Source organism: Heptranchias perlo, chromosome 30 (assembly GCF_035084215.1).
Source record: "Heptranchias perlo isolate sHepPer1 chromosome 30, sHepPer1.hap1, whole genome shotgun sequence".
NCBI classification, from domain to species: Eukaryota; Metazoa; Chordata; class Chondrichthyes; order Hexanchiformes; family Hexanchidae; genus Heptranchias; species Heptranchias perlo.
This window is the reverse complement of record NC_090354.1, coordinates 14,389,141-14,408,861: the sequence shown is the minus strand read 5'-3', so window position 1 is coordinate 14,408,861 and position 19,721 is coordinate 14,389,141. Positions and strand designations below refer to the sequence as shown.

The 19,721-nt window shown below is 40.1% G+C and overlaps 1 protein-coding gene across 2 annotated transcripts in view; it reads right to left on the bottom strand.

Annotated features, from left to right (window-relative positions):
- Positions 1-7,445: 7,445 nt before the first annotated feature.
- The window catches only part of LOC137299939 (protein HEG-like), a 66,841-nt gene continuing 54,565 nt past the window's right edge, over positions 7,446-19,721 (bottom strand). For both annotated transcript variants that reach the window (XM_067968948.1, XM_067968949.1), the window contains exons 9-12: positions 18,501-18,538; positions 15,096-15,183; positions 13,864-14,041; positions 7,446-10,557 (exon numbers count right to left, since the gene is read on the bottom strand). In XM_067968948.1, the coding sequence (XP_067825049.1) occupies positions 10,435-10,557; positions 13,864-14,041; positions 15,096-15,183; positions 18,501-18,538 (427 nt within the window). In that variant the 3' untranslated portion in view covers positions 7,446-10,434. The remainder of the gene's footprint in view (positions 10,558-13,863; positions 14,042-15,095; positions 15,184-18,500; positions 18,539-19,721) is intronic.

Sequence of the window (19,721 nt, the reverse complement as noted above, 5' to 3'; positions counted from 1 at the left end):
GTTGCGTCCCGTGTTTGTCTTCTGAGGAGGTCTATGCGATTCTTCGCTGTGGCCCGTCGGAACTGTCGATCGACAAGTCGAGCGTCATATCCCGTTCTTACGAGGGCGTCTTTCAGCGTCTGTAGGTGTCCATCGCGTTCCTCCTCGTCTGAGCAGATCCTGTGTATTCGTAGGGCCTGTCCATAGGGGATGGCCTCTTTGACGTGGTTGGGGTGGAAGCTGGAAAAGTGGAGCATCGTGAGGTTGTCCGTGGGCTTGCGGTAGAGTGAGGTGCTGAGGTGCCCGTCTTTGATGGAGATTTGTGTGTCCAAGAAAGAAACCGATTCTGAGGAGTAGTCCATGGTGAGTTTGATCAATAAGACCGTTTATTTCTGAAAAGTAGCCTGTCTCTGCCCTCGCCACACCTGAAGTCCTCATCCACGCCTTTATCATTTCCAGGCTCAGCTTTTTCAATGTTCGTGTCTTCGGCCTCCCCAGCTTCACTCCACACAACTTTCAGCTTACCCTGACCTCCGCTGTCAGTATCGTATCCCATTTAAGTATTGCAGACTTATTCATTGATCTTGGAATTATAGAATCATACAGACACTTTCAAAAAGCTTTCCAATTAATCCCACTCCTCTGCTCTTTCCCCGTAGCCCTGCAAATTTCTCCTTTTCAAGTATATATCCAATTCCTGGTTGAAAGTTACAATTGAATCTGTTTCTACCACCTTTTTATAACAACTCACGGTGTAAAAAAATTTTTCATTTCCCTCCTGGATTTTTTGCTAATTATCTTAAATTTGTTTTCTCTGGTTACCGACCTCCTGGAGTGGAAACAATTTCTCTACAGCTGCTCTGATCAAAAAACCCTCATAATTTTGAGCACCTCTATCACATCTCCCCTTAACCTTCTCTACTCTAAGGAGAACGATTCTAGCTTCTGTAGTCTCTCCAGATAACTCAAGTCCCTCATCCCTGGCACCATTCTAGTAAATCTCCTCTGCATCTCTCTCCAAGATCTTTACATCCTTCCTAAAGTGTGGTCCTTAGAACTGGATACAATACTGTTCCTCGCTAGTATAGTGGTGAGTATCCCTATCTATCATGCGGTGAGACCAGGGTTCAATTCCCGGACAGCAGAGGTTAACCTTTCTTCTCACAGGCTTCATGGGCCGAATGGCCTCCTCCTGTGCTACACCTACTATAAGCTGAGGCTTAACCAGTGATTTATAAAGGTTTAGCATAACTGCCTTGTTTTTGTACACTTATGCCTCTATTTATAAAGCCAAGGATCCCATATGCTTTTTTAACAGCCTTATCAACTTATCCTGCCATCTCCATGTACAAATCTAGTATGAATCATAACTTCGTCTCCCAACATTTAAATGTCAGAAGTTATAATAAAGTGAATTGAATATTTAACAGTTTCTTCCATCAGCACAATCCATATCTCCGCTATAAATCAAATCAATTCAGACATAGAAATTGATTGGGCTAGCATGAACTAATCTTAGGTCTAATTCAAGAAAATAATTTCTTAAAGGGACTTTTCTGTCTTGCAAGGTATCTCATTGCCACTTAGAGAGTTGTAAGTGATGACCTATTGGAGGGTGATACACAATTTGGATCGCTACGATTTTTAAAGTATATTCTACACAAATGTTATTATTGGGGAATTAATTGATGCGCTGAGTCAGCAAAACTTTTCCCCATTGGTTATCTTTGCACACGCACAATATTCTGAGTTTTCCAGTGATTGGGGCAAATCCATGAAAAAAAATTATTCCCCCTGTATAATTACCCGAAGACTTTGATAGTGGCTAAAGATGGGGCCAACAATTTCAGAAAGGACACCTAAATTTTGAATCATAAAAGGTTGGATGATAGGTAGCACTATTTAGATGTGCAGAAACCAAACGGGTTTATTCACAAGTCACTTCAGAAATAAGCAGCAACAACCCCAGTCAATTCAAAGCAACAGAACTGGTTCATGAAAGCATTAAACAGAAAAGTCAGTTAGCCTATGCTTGGCTTTCTTTGTCGATGTCTTTAAAAAATGGAGACGCGCATTGCAGAGGCAGACAGATGGCCATCTGCCTGCCTGATTCCAACTTTTTCAGAATTATATGACGACTTACCACTGCGTTTGTTGCAGCTAGGTAAAAATTGTAACTAACTGGTACATCAAAAGGTGTTGGACTCATATCCATAAAACACTTTGAAATACAATCTTGCCTTTGAAAAGTCAGGTTGCAAGACAGCTTTCAAAAAGGTTTGAACAAGCTCCACAAGACTTATCAAAACCTGGTCGATAACCACCTGTTGCTCTATACCAAAATCCCTCAGCAGGATCTGGATTAAGGAGTTGATGAGGAGTACACTTGATACAGGACAATGGAGTTGAGTATTTAGAACATCAAGATGGCTGGTATATCATGAGCTATCCTGCATCAGTTCTTGTGTAACATTGAAAACACATTATTTGACATATAGCTGATGAAGAAATTTAGGCTTGGGAAACCAACTGTTGGAAGCTATTACCTTGATTCCAAGTATGAAGACATATGCTTATATATTCAGGGTTTGATGCCCATTGTGACTACGCAAGCATTTGTTGTTCAAGGTCTGCAGCTCAAAATAGTGGTGTATAAGTCTGTGTCAGTATATGTGGAGTCAGGATGGCGGGAATGCAAGTTAAGGTGAATTGTGCTCATCACCATGCCACTTATGAGATCCTGGTATATGCGGTCCAATAGATGGGTTCAACCTGCGTTTCTTGATTGTTCAATGATCAACTGGTGTCTATACTTTTTGTGGTGGTGGGAAGGGGAAAGAGGAGAAAGACAAGGGAGGTGAAGGTAAGTAAGGTCTCTTTGGGTTCAAGATGACAGGCCTGGCAATGGAAGATTGGAACAATCAACAGTCCATGGTAAAATCTGTAATCTGATAGATGAGCCAGACAGATCTGCAGTACTCCTGGTCATTGCTGATCACAGTATAACCAACCTAATGTTTCCTACATTACAACAGTGACTACATTTCAAAAGTACTTCATTGGTTATGAAGTGCTTTGGGATGTCCTGAGGTCATGCAAGACGCTATATAAATGCAAGTCAGTCTTTCTTCTAACCTGGAGGTACACCTATCACTAGGCACTGGGCTTCTTTCAACTAAATTTTAGATAATGCTGCAAGACAATACTAGTGTTCTATGCTGTAAGCTGCATGTTTTCAAGTGGTACTCCTGTGCATAACTAGGAATCCCTAAGCCTTGGCCAACTTGCATCCAAGTTCGCAGGACTAAAATGGGGTGTATTCCTGCAGGGAAAGTGTACACTCCATATCAAGCAGAGATTACTGGTTGGATTTCTTAGTCGGTTGGTTTGGAGACCAGCATGAGGACAGATGTCAGACATCCAAAAATTACCTTTCCATGGCTAGATGGGCTTTACATTACTTCCATCTCCTGTTTTTGTGCCTATAGTGCTAGTAAGGAGGAAATCATATGATTTGCCTGCAAAGTCCATCAAAGAACAAAGATGTCCAAATCTCGGACTTAATCAGTTATTGTACAACACTAACCACCTCAACCTTTTTTTAAAAAAACTTGTAAATTGATGCAGTACCACCAAATCCCTTCTGATGGCACTACTGAACTGTTAGAAGTCACTATTCTCAGTTTCATCTGAAACCAAAGCTATTTTTCTCTTTCAAATGTTGATAAGCCCGCTGTTCTTTTGATTTCAGAAAAAGTGTTCACACACGAGCTATGTTATAAAGTTCGCATCAGACAAGAAGAAAAAAAAACCTTTTGGATTTTGTCCCTCTGCTGACCAGTAATTGAATGAATTCACCCGAGCACAAATTACACAGTGAGAGGACCAGTTCTTGAACCACAGTATTAGTTCATGGCATGTTAATTACAGCTGGAGAATCAAAGCCTAAGGACTACCACCCACTGTCCAAAGAACAGGGTTATGTACTAGGCGCCAAAACTGCAATTGCATTCACAGACAATTAGGGAGTTTTCCAAAAATAATGTCCTTAAAGTACCATTAGAGGCAACTAACGAGTTGATGAGGGCCATTTCCCCTCAACATGTTCTCTCAGGGGAAATGAAACCCATCTGAAAGTCTGAAGGAAAGGTTAAGTACAGTATTCACAAGAAAGGACAAACTGATTCCACGAGTAGATAGAGAATTAAGAGCAAAGAGAAGTTCACTGTTCTTATATCAAGACGCATTTGTGAATCTCAGTGCAATAAAGGTCTTCAGTTATTTCATCATCACTATCTTCTAAATCACTATCTTTTGATGTACTCCAATACACTAAACAAGTTGCAGATTCAGACATTAGTCTGAGGATTCAGATCACTTCTAAATGCACAAACATTGCAGATGGCAAACTTGAACTCATTTAAGCACAAGCACATCGGAAATACAACATTTAGACTTAAAACACTCAATTTTGAAAGTTACATACAAGAGACTTGGAATAACTTAGACAATCAGTCCATTAGCAGAAGTATTTAAAGGCAAGAGCATCTCTAGGGGAAACACAATTGCCAAGCTAACCTTGCACTGGCTTTAGAACCATAGAAAAGATAGAGCACAGAAGGGGGCCATTTGGTCCATTCCGGCTCAAAGAACAACCAGGTGCCCATTCTAATCCCACCTTCCAGCACCCGGTCTGTAGCCCTGCAGCTAACAGCACTTTAGGTGCAGGTCCAGGTACTTTTTAAAAAGAGTTGAGGGTCCCTGCCTCTACCACCAATTTGGGATGCGAATTCCATACACCCACCACCCTCTGGGTAAAAAAGTTTTTCCTCATATTCATTCTAATCCTTCCGCCAATCAGCTCTGGTTCTCTCTATGTCCTCTGGATCTTGAACTCTCCGATAGGGGAAACAGGTACTCCCTGTCTACTCTATCTGGGCCACTCAATTTTGTACACCTCAATCAAGTCACTCCTCTGCTCCAAGGAAAACAACCCCAGCCTATCCAATCTCTCCTCGTAGCTGCAATTTTCAAGTCCTGGCAACATTCTTGTAAATCGTCTCTGCACTCTCTCCAGAGCAGTTACGTCCTTCCTGTAATGTGATGACCAGAACTGCGCACAATACTCCAGCTGTGGCCTTACCAGCGTTTTATACAGTTCCATCATTATATCCCTGCTTTTGTATTCCATACCTTGGCTAATAACGGAGTGCATTCCTTATGCCTTCTTCACAACCTTAACTACCTGTACTGCCACCTTCAGGGACCTGTGCACACACACTCCAAGGTCTCGCACTTCCTCTACCCCTCTCAATATATTCCTGTTTACTGCGTATTCCCTTTTACTGTTTGCCCTCCCTACGTGCATTACCTCACACTTCTTCGGGTTGAATGCCATTTGCCACTTTTCTGCCTACTCCACCAACCCATTGATATCTTCTTGGAGTCTACAGCTATCCTCTTCACTATCAACTACATGGCCAATTTTTGTGTCGTCTGCACATTCAAGTTCAATTCATTAATATATACCACAAACAGCAAGGGACCCAACACTGAGCCCTGTGGCACACCACTGGAAACGGATTTCCATTTGCAAAGACATCCATCAACCGTTACCCTTTATTTCCTGTTACTGAGACAATTTTGGATCCAATTTGCCACATTTCCCTGTATCCCATGGGCTTTTACCTTTCTGACCAGTCTGCCATTTGGGGTATTGTCAAGTGCCTTACTAAAATCCATGTAGATAACATCCACTGCACTACCCTCATTAATCCTCCTTGTCACTTCCTCAAAGAATTCAATCAGATTTGTAAGGCATGGCCTTCCCTGAACAAATCCATGCTGACTATCCCTGATTAAACCATGCCTTTCCAAGTGACAGTTTATCCTACCTCTCAGTATTGATTCTAATAGTTTGCCCACCACCGAGGGAAGACTGACCGGCCTATAAAATTGTTCGGCCTTTCCCTCGTACCCTTTTTAAACAATGGTACTACGTTTGCAGTCTTCCAGTCCTCCGGTACCTCCCCTGGATCTAGTGAGGATTGGAAAATGATCCTCAGAGCATCTGCTATTTCCTCCCTGGCTTCCTTCAATAGCCTAGGAAACAATCCATTCGGCCCTGGTGACTCATCAACTTTCAAGGATTCCAGTCCCTCTAGTACTTCCTCTTATCCAATATTTCACACCTCTTTAACTAGTACGTCCAAATCATCCCTTTCCTTTGTGAATACGGAGACAAAATATTCAATTAAAACCCTACCCACATCCTTTGCTTCTACACACAAGTTACCCTTATCATCCCTGATAGGTCCCACCTTTTCCTTAACTATCCTCTTGTTCTTAATGTACTGACAAAACATCTTTGGGTTTTCTTTAATCTTACTGGCTAATATTTTCTCATTCCCTCTCTTTGCTCTCCTTATTTCCTTTTTTACATCATCCCTGTACTTCCTATCCTCCTCTAGGCTTTCAGCAGTATTTAGTTTTCTGTGACAGTCATGCTTTCTTTTTCTGCTCTATCTTACCCTGTATACTTCTAAACAACCAGGGGGCTCTAGATTTGGCAGTGCCACCCTTTTTCCAACCAGATAACTGAAGGTTAGTTGTTGCCTGCTGGATGGTTGGATTGGTGAGCTCCCAACTGCACCCTAGTGGGACATTCCACTGGAGCAGCATTGAAGAGAAAGAAAAGAATGAACACATTCTAATATGGTTCATTAATAGCAGGTCAGTCATTCAATGATGACAATACTGTATATGGTTATACAAACCACCCCATTTTTCTTGAAATTATCTGGAATCAAATGCTCCATTAAATTTGAAAGTAACTTTACAAAAATGAGAAACTGGAAAGAAATTCTTTATTTCAATTTAAACATTTTTAAATTATACAAAGCAATCAATAGAAAAAACATTTCAATATTACAATACCAGTGATTTTAACAGTTACTTGAAATTCTCATGATTTTACTCCTATTTGGCATTAAATTGCTTTACAAGTGTCACAAACTAAAATGTACAAAAAGGTACAAGCAAAATGGTCAATCCAGATCGAGAATGCAACTTTGGTCATTTTTACCACATGCAAGAGCAGCAAATTAAATCCTTTTGAGCAATGAAGATTTTATACTCCTGGAAATACACTTTCCATTATATTTTTTTTGCTGAAACAGAATAGAAAGCAGACACAAATGACATCTGCAGAGCAGGCTCAAAGAAAAATGGAAGTGTCTCCCGTATGTACGTTTTTGGAATTAGTGTAGAAACTATGCCACCTCTGAAGGGTTCTTGGTTTGAGTTTCGGTTCCATTTTGTGCTGAAGTGACCTCCAAATTGGAAACCACAATGCAAAACTAAATCCAGTCTCCGATTTACAAACATTCTATGTTAATCACAAGTCAAATTGGTCTCCTCCTTTCCCTTTACACTTTTCCCCCCTGCACTCTTTCTCCCCCCCCCCCCCCTCCCCAAAAAAAAAAAACTCCAAAATAAAATTGCAACCTAACTCAATTATAAGTCTTTCAACAGGGTGACAAAGGTCAAAAAAGGTCTGTACAACATTCAGAACCCATATACCATGATTATAGAATAATCAATATTCACAGCAACCTATGGTGTTGTGCTTAAGTGCACATTTCATGAGCCTATGTGGTCACACATAAACACAAAGCTCTGTTGGCAAACATCGAAAATTAAAGTTTTATCTTATTGGCAGAACACAAGGTAAAGTTGGCAGCATGACAGAATGAAACTAAGCAGAATGAGGTGATAGAAAACCATGAGGAGAGAAAAAAAGACAGAATGCTTAACCTCCCCATGTTGAAGGAAAAACATAACCTTACTAACACACAAAATATATGAACATACAAAAGAGATGCGATCTTGTGTATTGAAAGCTGAAGTCCACTTCTGTTAAGCAAATTAAGTTACGTTTTTGATTGATCATTTTTTGTATTGCAAAAATATATCATTTATAAAAGGGGAAAAATAGTCACATCTTTAGTATTTATAGACTGTTCCATTTTGATCGAGAAACAAAAGTTTTTACATGCACAAGCTGTAAATGGTCACAAATATGCTTTGAATTTTATGCTATGCAATTAAATAAGACACAAATTGAACATTGTAGAGAGAATAAGCATTTTGAGAAAGGCTGTGAAGAAACTTGGTCTACATCTGTTCAGCAAAAATAGGAGATGCCAATGTTAGGATTTGGAATATAAAGTCCCCAAGGACAATCCAACATTCTTGTGCTGCACTTGTACTCTAAACTTGACCTATTTCCTATTTGCTGCAAACTGGAGAGGTTATGGAGCTTCTCTATTCAATAGTGCTTTGTCACAACACCTCATACCATTGAGCAGTCAAGTGCTACTGTGCTTGTCATTTTTTAACTATCCTTCAAGAAAGGTCAGAGGAAGGGAAGAGAAAGAAATAGAGCACAAAACCTGGAATTACACCAAACAACTATCTAGAGATACTTTTACATTGGACTTTAGATATCAGCTGCTGTAGCTCAAGTGTTGTGCATTTGGCTGCTATAAAGATGCTGTCCGAGCAGTAGCAGTGCACAGTGGTGTCAACATCATGTACATGCATCACTATTCTCAGTCATGAGGTCATTTAACCCGTGCATGCGCACTGGCCAAAATGTCCTGACCAGTATGCAAATGTCTCCACAGTGCAGCCAGTTTACAGGAAGACCAACCATGCATTACAAATGTTAATCAGGGAAAGCGGCATTGTTAGCTTGATCATCCAAGACCCAGACTGCAATATTAAAGCAGCTCCAAGAACAGGATAAACTAAATTTTACTGAGGGTTGGCATTTCTTGCAATGTAAGCTATTGTGTTTACATTCAACATGTTAAAATAAACCAACAAACTTAACAGAAGTTTTTGGAAAAATCGGAAAGCCTATTTTTAATATATTTGCAAAACCTAATACCCCCACTTTTTGCTGAGCAAAATTAATCAGGTATAGATTGCCGGATGTAGAGAGTCTTCACTGAAGAAAAAAATTAAGAATCTAAAGTCAAGAAACTGAGGACTTTGTCTTTAAACAGAGATTGGAGATTCAAACCAAAAGAAGTCCGTCCACAGTGGTCAGAAAACTAAATATACATTTGGAGCCTAGGTATTGCCCAGAGTATTTACAATGTACATCTACATACTCCATCAGTAAAATGTGCAAAGTTTTTTTTAATTAAAAAGTCATTTTTTTCTGTGGAAACATGTCCTCTTCAGCTGGCTGGTGATTGGACAGCACTAATATGGGCATGTCACATTAGAGGATGGATTGTCTCCTTCTGCCATTTTAGTTTGCAAATAGCCATTTCCTATTATCTACTAACCAGCCCTTTATCATGAATGCAAAGATTTACCTCAATTTTCCTCATTGTTTACTTTGCTAAGTTAAAGATATGATTTTTAAAAAAAATATAAAAAGGAAAGTCCCATCACAATGCTTTGCATATTCCAGCCCATCCAAAGAGCAGCACAGTATAAAAGAGCTGGTGATTGAACATCCAGTAAAACACGACAGAAATGAAAATCAAACACCTATACCATACTAAAGAAGGAACACTTAGTGGTGTGGCTGGGCAAACATATCTTGCCACCAGTTTAAATACATTCAAACAAGCGTAAAAATGCTATGATTTTGCTGTAACTACGAGGGATATTGATGTTTTAAGGACAATTTCTTAAATAAAACTTAAAGTAAATTGCTAATTTAATATTTTTTTTTAAGAAAGGAACTCTTGTGTGGGATATTCAGGTGCAGATTCCTAATGCTGCTTGCAGCACTATCTCTGGACACCTTCTTTCTACTGCAACGAAGTGCAGTATTGTGTTCCACATCGAATATATTAGTTGCCGATGTCGGAGCAGCCTGTGTGTTTGGAGTTATTGTGTGGAAATAAAGTACTGTATCAGTAGATTATGACAAAAAAAAATTCTAAATGAATAACCAACACCCCAAATACAAGATATTCCAAATAGCAATCCCCCTCCCCCATTCCAAATTGGTATCAGTAAAAATCTGTGGTCAATCACAGTTAATCCAAGTCTCTTTGCTCTCCCCTGCTTCATGTTGTTATATTTTGAATAATGATCTGACTGCTTTGTTATGATGGCGGGAGGAGAGGGAAAGTAAAAGTCCCAATAGGCTGACACTGGAAATGAAGTATCCCATCTGATATTTTAGTGGCCAGGAGATAAGAATTCCATTCTTGGCTTAGGAGATAATAAACTGAACATTTTGTTTCATAGTTGTCTCACTATAGAAATATATTCCAAGAATTCGGTTTAAAAATTCAACAAAATTCAATGTTTTACTCCCTCCCTTATGCTTGCAATGTGACTGACATACACAAGCACAAAGAATGCCAGACTGTTTACAATAAGAGGTGGATCTACAACACCCTCCAAAATCTATTTCTCCTCATTTTACAAGTATTCAGGTTTCTTCTCATCGCTGACATAATAGGGATTCTCTTGACCCTGGCAGAGATAGGTGTAACGGGACTGCTGCTTCCCTTTAAAGGTCTTCAGGTCATCACTCTTCTCAGGCTAGAATAAAAACAATGAACACAAAGCTAAACAAAGAGAACAATTTAATTAGGAACACACTGACAGAAGAACTTATATTTATTAGGGCCATGTTATGTCTTGCAAAAGACATCTCAGAAACTTTTCATCTTAAATGAGAGTGCACTGACTGTTATGTAGGTAATTAGTGACATTTACTGACTGAAGTTTATATATGCAATGTTTTAGAAGCATAGGAACAGGAGTAGGCCATTCAGCCCCTTGAGCCTGTTCTGCCATTCAATTAAATCATGGCTAATCTATATCTTAACTCCATACCCCTCAATACCCATGCCTAACAAAAATCCATCAATCTCAGTTTCAAAATTTTCAATTGGCCTAGCCTCAACAGCTTTTTGGGGGAGAGAGTTCCAAATTCCACTACCCTTTGTGTGAAGAAATGCTTCCTGACATCACCCCTGTATGGCCTATTTTAAGATTATACCCCCTTGTTCTGGACTTCCCCCACCCACTTGTCATCTCCATTTCTTTAGAGATTTACACTTCTGATAAAAGAAACTATTTCTACAAATTTTCCTTTCTGTTCCAGGACACGTGTCAGATGGCCTGGGAGCTCTGATTGTGTAAGAAGTCCACCATCTAATCAGATTTTACTGCAGCTTTTAGTGACTCACAGTTCTTCATTTTTGTGGAGAAGTTGGCTAGTTACCACAGACAATGCATGCACCCCCTAGTGATGGGTGGAGGAACTGTAGTGGCAGAGACTTGAGAGCAGGTTCTGTACTAACCCCCAAAATAGTGTATGGTAGACTGTTTTGGGGAGGCAGAATAAGGGGTTAAGAGGGGGGCATCATTTATCTAAATCATTAATAATCTTACTCAAACTAGTACAGAGGTGCAAGCAAAAAAAAACCAAAATTATGTACAGTGTTGAACACAGCTGCTGAGCACAAGCCACAGTGAGATCATCTTGGCCACTGAATGCATGAAAGAAAAGCACTGACATTGCCTGATGCTGAACAAACACTCACATTTCCTCACTGTACAACAATTTCTGACACATGGTACCACTGCCTTTTGCACAGTTCATAAGTCAAGATTTAAAGTGTTCAGCTTGAAATCTTTTCGGTCAGAAGTTATGATTTTTAAAAGGCCATCCAAAGTTGTCTGCACAAATCACTGAAACCCAAAACTAATTCATTGTGAGACACAGACATTCCACTATCATAATGTACTATATAAATGCAAGTAGATTGTAACTATAGTTGTGCGAGAGTTAAAGATATTCGAGCCTTGCAAAGAAAAATTCTGACGAAATATTCCAAAGAGCAATAAATATTTGAAAATTAAGCAGCAAACACTGATGAGGGGAACTGATGGAGGAATTATTGTTTCCATCACGTAAGTGCTAAAGAAAAAAAACTCAGCCATTAACCCAAGATGGTTCAGTACTAATGCAAGTTAATTCTGTTCCAATTCATCACTGCAGTTCAGTAACTTTCACCTCCAGTCCCTACCACCCAAGACAACAGAAGTTGGCCTTTCTCCCACCCCTCCCCCACATTTTTAAAATCTTAGCTTTTAGTCTGCCGATGTCACACTTTCCCTCTAATTGGAGGTTCACAACAGTGACACAGGTCAAAACAAGCTTTGATCTCTCTTTCTCCTCCTCAGCCCCCTCCCACACTCCACCTGCAGAAAGCCCCTCACCCTTCAAATGGCTACATCTGGAACTGCATATGAAGAATTGCGGGAATGAGTCAAAGTCTTGATACTCTGTGGAATCAGTACATTAGGACACTCATTTTGGGACTAGCCTGATGGACTGATTAGCTTCCCCCCTCCTGCCAGAGCTGTACTTTCTGAAGTTCACAAAGCAATTGAGCAGCAAAAAAAATCCAGTAAAAGCAGAAAAAAAAACTAAATTTTCTTTAAAATTCATAAAGTTGATATACGTACTAATATTCCCAAAAAGGAGGATGAGGCTGGTTGGACAATGTACGGTGTGTAAAGAATACTTCCATTTAAAGCATGATAGCTCTACTAAACCAGCCACTTGGGGAAATACAGTTCCACAGACAGTAATAGCCCTTTTGTATCTTGCTGGTTTTCAGTTAAGAGTCTGGACAACGGTGCTGTAGATCATTCTAACTTTGGGAGCTACCACAAACACTGCCAACCCAATCCTCAATCAGGAGCTAACATCTTGAATGATAATTTCCCTCCCCAGACGTTGGATAGCTGAAGCCAACAGTAGCAATCCCATTGCTGCTCCAACTATGATCCTTTAGTACAGTTCAGAGGCCAGGCATTTCAGTATCTTCCATGAATGTACCTTCAAAAATGGTGTGGGGCCAAGGGGTGGTGGAAGCAAAGAGACAATTTTGGTCAGATAAAATACCCACTTCAAAGTATTATATAGATTAAATATTTTTTAGAAAGATCAAATACCATTTGGTAATGAGTGTTGTTCCAATTGCAGCTTTTCAGATTCTGACTAAATTTATGTTTGATGCCTGCCAGGGATACGGCCATGGACCGAATCAAATGACCTTTCACCTTTTGCAATGGCTATCTTCCAGCTAAATGATAGCAGCATAAAATACATTACACAAGACAATTTGAAAGCTCTTTTAGAAAATAGAACACCAAGTTCTGGCAATATATGGGATGCTGGTTCTACAATTTTGTGAATCAGCTTTCTTCCATCAAAGGGACTCAGGTTCAAACTAGTAAAAGGTAAATTTAATGATATCAGGAAATTCTTCTTCAAAGTGTGATTAATACATGGAATAGACTTCCAGATAAAGTAGTGGAGGCAAAAAGCCTAGAAGCATTTAAGAAGCAACTTGATGTTGCAGTGGGGTGGGGGTAACATTAGGATATTTCTGAATGGATGAATTTAGATTGGCCAAATGGCCTACCTTATCTATTATCCAGATTAGAAAAGTTTTCTAGCTGAACCAAGGGAACCAAAAAGTTGTTTTCCATTTTAAAAAAAAACAGAAGTTCATAACTGCTTCAATAGTGTACATGTGTGCTTTTGAGAAGAGCACAGTCAAGAGAGCCACCTTTTATATAGGGCATGGGAAGGGAGGAGGAGAAGTCATTGGGGCAACACCTGACATCAGTCAACAACGTCAGACGGTATAGCCATTCCAATTCTCTGTTGGTGGGACCTGGGCTAATTCTAGTGATATGGAAAGAATGCTGCACAGACAGCTATGGCTTTGGAGAACCAGTATGGATAATAATCGCTTAAAAAGTAATGGTCCAATCCGTTTTCCATCTTCTCCCCCACCCCCTTCCAGTTTTAAATGCACTCACCATTCTCCCACCATCCCGATGGATATCAGTTAAACTGCTAGTGCTTCCATTCTCCTGCATTTCAAGTTGATTGCCATCCCAGTGCATGGTGGCACGAGGGATCTTTGGCATCTCGGATTTGGGCCACATTACGTAGTCATGAGAGCTAGATGAGGAGCTACATGTACCATTCTTGGACCTAGAAATGGAAGTCAATGTTGCTTAGTTGCACCTCAAATCTCAACATTTATTGTACAATTATTAATTGTGGAACTCCATAATGTGAACACATTTTGCAATTAAACATATGCAGATCCCACAGTACTTACTATTTAAAACTCATTAGGACAGACCATCTATCCACTGGTGTCAACGGTCTATGCATTTACACTATTTCCCCTCCTGCCCCCCTCCTATATGTTTTGTCTGTATTGCACAAGCAGAATCAATGTAAATGCCTGCACTGTGTGCTTTTTCCAAGAGCAGAGTAAGCTCATACCAGATTGAGCACATTGCTCAAAAGATAATTTTGAAGCAGCCATTATCTGGCAAGTGTTTGCACTAAGGTACGATTGACCAAAATATCACACTTACATTAGTGGATTGAGGATATCACCAGTATAGCAACAATTAAATCATTTTGTGAAGCCACCCTTTTGTTACTTGGTGACAAGTAAAAAGACAAGCATCAACCAGATTCATGTCCTCACTGCCATGACAATGGTACAGAACACAAAGCATTTTGGCAGTGGAGGGGGGTCAAAAGACATGTAAATTGCTGAACTCGCTGAGGGTTAGTACACATACCACATCGGTAGGAATTTGACAACGTGCACACTATGCAACCCAGTTTTATTTCCAGTGAATCAGATCTAAATGGGCAAATGCAAGTTTTACTTTGCTAACCTGGTAGCCGGGAAAAAAAAATATTGGCCAACAATGCCCATTTACAATTGCCACCAGCAATATTACTGCCTCTGAAGGAGCCTTGGAAAACTACCTGCTGAGGCACTTTACTGCTTCTCCAGTGGTAGTACCATTGCACTCATTGCAACGGTCTCTTATTGTGGAAGGAGTGCAGGTACCTGACTGGCTTCGCAACACGTTTCGTTGAAGTTGGCAAATGAAACTGAAGAAGTTTAACAGAGTGTACGCTTGTAGTCATTGCATACTTGATTGTAGTACATTCCAAAAGTAAAAGGAACTGGTTGTTAAGGCTTATTCCTTTTCCTCTAGCAGGTGCTTCACCTTACCTGAGACACATTGCGATTAGGGCCAGCAATACAAGGAGTAGAATACCACCCAGTACACAGGAGATCACCACAACTGCCAGTAAATATGCTGGGAATGGAAAAACAGAAGCAGTATTAATATTCATTGCAAAGTATTACTGTTGGATATTTTGAAAATGGGGCATATGCCCATCCATTAGGGTAATGAGAATGGTAAGAATTATCAGATTTTAAAATGAATGTGAAAGTGTTAAAACTTTTACATTTAAAAAATGTAAATTATTCCAGATCTAAATTCACAGAATAAAGGTGAGTTATTATTTCTCTTTGACCCATTTGAATACAGAACTACAATTAATTTAAAGATGGCTCAGTACTAGATCCCTTGCTTTTTGTGGTATATATTAATGATTTGGACTTAAATGTGGGGGGCTTGATCAAGAAGTTTGCAGATGATACAAAAATTGGCCATGTGTTTGATAGTGATGAGGAAAGCTGTAGACTGCAGGAATATATCAATGGACTGGTCAGGTGGGCAGAAGACTAGTAAAAGGAATTCAATCCAGAGAAGTGTGAGGTGATGCTTTTGGGGAGGGCAAACAAGGCAAGAGAATATATAATAAATGGGAGGATACTGAGAGGTGTAGAGGAACAAAGGGACCTTGGAGTGCATGTCCACAGTTCCCTGAAGGAAGCAGGACAGGTAGATAAGATGGTTAAAAAGGCATATGGGGCACTTTCCTTTATTAGCTGAGGCATAGAATATAACAGCAGGGATGTTATGCTAGAACTGTATAAAACATTGGTTAGGCCATAGCTTGAATACTGTGTACAGTTCTGGTCATCACATTATGGGACAGATTGATTGCACGAGAGAGTACAGAGGAGATTTACGAGGATGTTGCCAAGGCTGGAGAATTTTAGCTATGACAAAAGATTGAATTGGCTGGGGTTGTTTTCTTTGGAACAAGAGGCTGAGGGGAGATTTAATTGAGGTATATAAAATTATGACAGGGCTAGATAGAGTGGATAGGGAAGACCTATTTCCCTTAGCAGAGGGGTCAGTGACCAGGGGGCATAGATTTAAAGTAATTGGTAGAAGGATTAGAGGGCAGCTGAGGAGAAATGTTTTCACCCTGAGGGTGATGGGGGTCTGGAACTCACTACCTGAAAGGGTGGTAGAGGCAAAATCCCTCAACTCATTTAAAAAGTACTTGGATGTGCACTTGAAGTGCCGTAACCTACAGGGCTACGGACCAAGTGCTGGAAAGTGGGATTAAGCTGGATAGCTCTTTTTCGGCCGGCACGGACACGATGGGCCGAATGGCCTCCGTCTGTGCCGTAACTTTCTATGATTCCATGGCTATTTGGAATAAAGAGTTTGAATTAAGCTATTGATTGCTTTCTGTCATCCCCTGGCCTACCCCGACTCCTGTTCAGGTACCCAACAGAATGCTTTATGCTCTGATCTTTCAGCCATATCAATACTGTGATTAACTGACAATTAGCACACCTATGTGGCGCAAGTATTTTTCCCCGTTTTCTCTACTTCTGTCTCCACTTTATCACTACTTAAAAACTACTGGACAGCTTAGACAGCACCTAGTCTACATTAATCCATAGGTTTTCAGACTGAGGACCCTGGATCCTAGGAGCCCATGAGAGAATACCTGCAAGTCCCAGAAGTAATCTGTATTTGGAGAGCAATCAGCACCTGATTTCTGTAGCTATATACTAAGACGACAGTTTTTCTGCAACAACAGCACCTGTTTTCTTTTGGGTGGCCGACATAGTCCTTCGGAAATTAAGACTGAGGGTCCCTGGGAGTGTGTCAATATCTGCAGGGGATTCCCCCACAGAAGGGTTTGAAAATAGTGCTTTCGTCAAATCTAGATAATCTATTTCAGATTTTATCATTTATCCTACCATTTCCCTGAAGTGGGGAAAACAACTTGGGCCATGGGTTGTCTTTCTTCCCACTACCTTAGATATAGCCAATGTTTCACTGACAGAACTTCAATTTTTAAACCACTTATTGGCTGTGCATTACAATGAGACATACTAGTACAGTACAAAGTTACTCAGTACTACTGGATGCAGAAAAGACCTATTTGAATACAAGACTACTAACACGAACTGCAGACATTTAACTTTTCTCCAGATCTGGGATCTGAATTCCAATACACATTAATGTGGTCTCTAAATCTACCGCTGTTTAGAAAAAAATCTGCTACTTGGATTTTTACAGCAAAGGACAGGATAATCAGAGATTCCATTCTAAACCATGACACAATGCAAACCAAACAAATTTACCCTGGTTCTGACTAGTTCCTCTAATTAGGAGGAACTCAAATCACAATAACCTAAACCCTGATAACTATATTTTCCCCACAAGTCTGATAAGAAGGTAGCAATAGTCCATGATAGAATGATTCTGCTTTTGTTTTTTTGCCAATAAACCTCCATGTTAGTCTTGTCTCGTGGCTGAGGTAATGACTATTATAAAACAGGGATGGGTCAACCATCTCTGTTCTATAATAGTCGCGAAACGTTCAAGGAGTCCCACACTCACCTGACGAAGGAGATAATCTCCGAAAGCTTGATTTTTCAAATAAAATTGTTGGACTATAACCTGGTGTTGCAAGATCCTTTTCCCTTGGTTCTGTATTTGCATAAAAGCTGTTCAATCTCTAACTTCTTCCTGTTCTGATGAAAAAGTTTATTGACCTGAAACATTAACTCTCTTTCTCTCTCCACGGATGCTGCCTGACCTGCTGAGTGTTTCCAGCATTTTCTGTTTTTATTTCAGCATTGTATGAGCCACATATAGCATGCGTGTTGCTGGGGTGCAAATCTATATGCCTACCTATGGACTTGGTCATGAATCAAGAGGTACATGATGACCCTGGAACAGGCAACTTTGCTTCCATTCTGGCTCAGCTAAACAATTGGTTTCAGATTAGTCGCAACTTAGACTATTTGATTTTGGCTCCCATATTGGACAGTGGCGTCTGCTGCACACACTTAGCTTGAATACTGGACAGGTCTAGAACTGGCACAAAAAGAAATTCAGTTGTCCTACTGACTAAAGCTGAAAATGTAGTAGAAGGGTCTAATTTCTCAGATAATCCCCTTTAGAAACAGGAACAGGTCTTCAGGGCTGGATGCTGATGGCGTCAAAAGGAGGCACCTCTTGGTTTGTGGGGCAGAAAATGCTACTGATGGCTGGGGAAGGTGGAGGGAAAAAAAGAATGAAAATGAGTGACCTTCTCGTAGCCTGCAATCCTCAAGCTGCAAATCTCACTTCATCAGTATGATCTTAGATCATTTTACCAAACAGCCAACTTCAGTCTATCACTTTCATTACTTGTATAAAGAGAGAGTTGGAACTCAAAATTTGCAAAGTTACAAAGTACAGGTACTTACATTTATCACAGTTAAATCCTCCATAACCATATGGACACCTATAAATAAGAGGTAAATGTTTTTGCGCTCTCTCAAATATATTGCAGAACAAGATTGAAAATCAATTGCCCCATCCCCCCCCAAAAAAACTTACATTATTTGCATAAAAGGCACATGACACCCAGTCAAGAAAAACCTTTGGTTTGTATCCCAAGTATTTCTACTGGAATGCCACCAGGAAGTTAGGAACTACACTGGATTCCACTTCCTCCCCATCCAGTTGTTAATAACAATTCAGCCTTAAATTTAAAACCACTTAAGGAGTGGGTTTTACATTAGATAGTACAGGTAATTCTGGACAAACTACACAACAGCTTTTAAGCTGCAATGGTAAAGATGTCACCTGCAATCCAGAGAAGAAATTACTGAAGGCAATGTGCAGTGCAACTGATTCAAACTGTGGTCTTTCTGGAATCTAGATTCAATTCTAGTCAAAACTGATGGAATGAAAGGCTCCTACTTTGGATTTGTAAAGGTCATCAGAAATTAATAATTTTTGACAATAAGCCTCCATGTTAATCTAATTTCATGACTGAAGCAGCCACTCATTCGAAAAACATCCAAGGGAGGGCAGAGTCTAGATTCGCAACAACACTTCCGCACACCTGGAGTTTGATTTCAGCTAAATTCATCTCTTCAGGAGGATTCAAGTAGACAGCTCTGGGACTTTTCCCCGTTTAAAAAACACACACCCATCTGGAGCAATGCATGTGATTTCTTTAATTACGGCAACATAGTCCTTTACATGGAGACTACAGCTTCCAGGTAGCACATGGAGGCAATTTTACACTGCAGCAGCACAGCTGATAGATACGTCTGCACTCCACACTGTAAACAAGCCACAGTTCAAGGAAGGACAGGACTAAAAACCTGGGTCTGACCCATCAGGAAAAGTAGTTAGATTTAGTTATGTGAATGTGGGGAGCTGGCCCCACGTACTTGGTCTTTGGTCTCCACATTAAAAGTAGAGTTCAGTACACATATGGAAACTGACTCCCGACTCAAGAATGGGAAAGCAGCAGAGTGGCACATGGGGGTTGCTTACCAAAATGGATATAACTAAAAATGTAATGTAAAAGTCCATAAAACTGGCCAGAATTAGCATCAATTGGAGCACCTCCTAAAGAGCCAAAATGATGATTGATGTGGGATCTAGGAGCATCAATGGTGTAGTACAGGGGT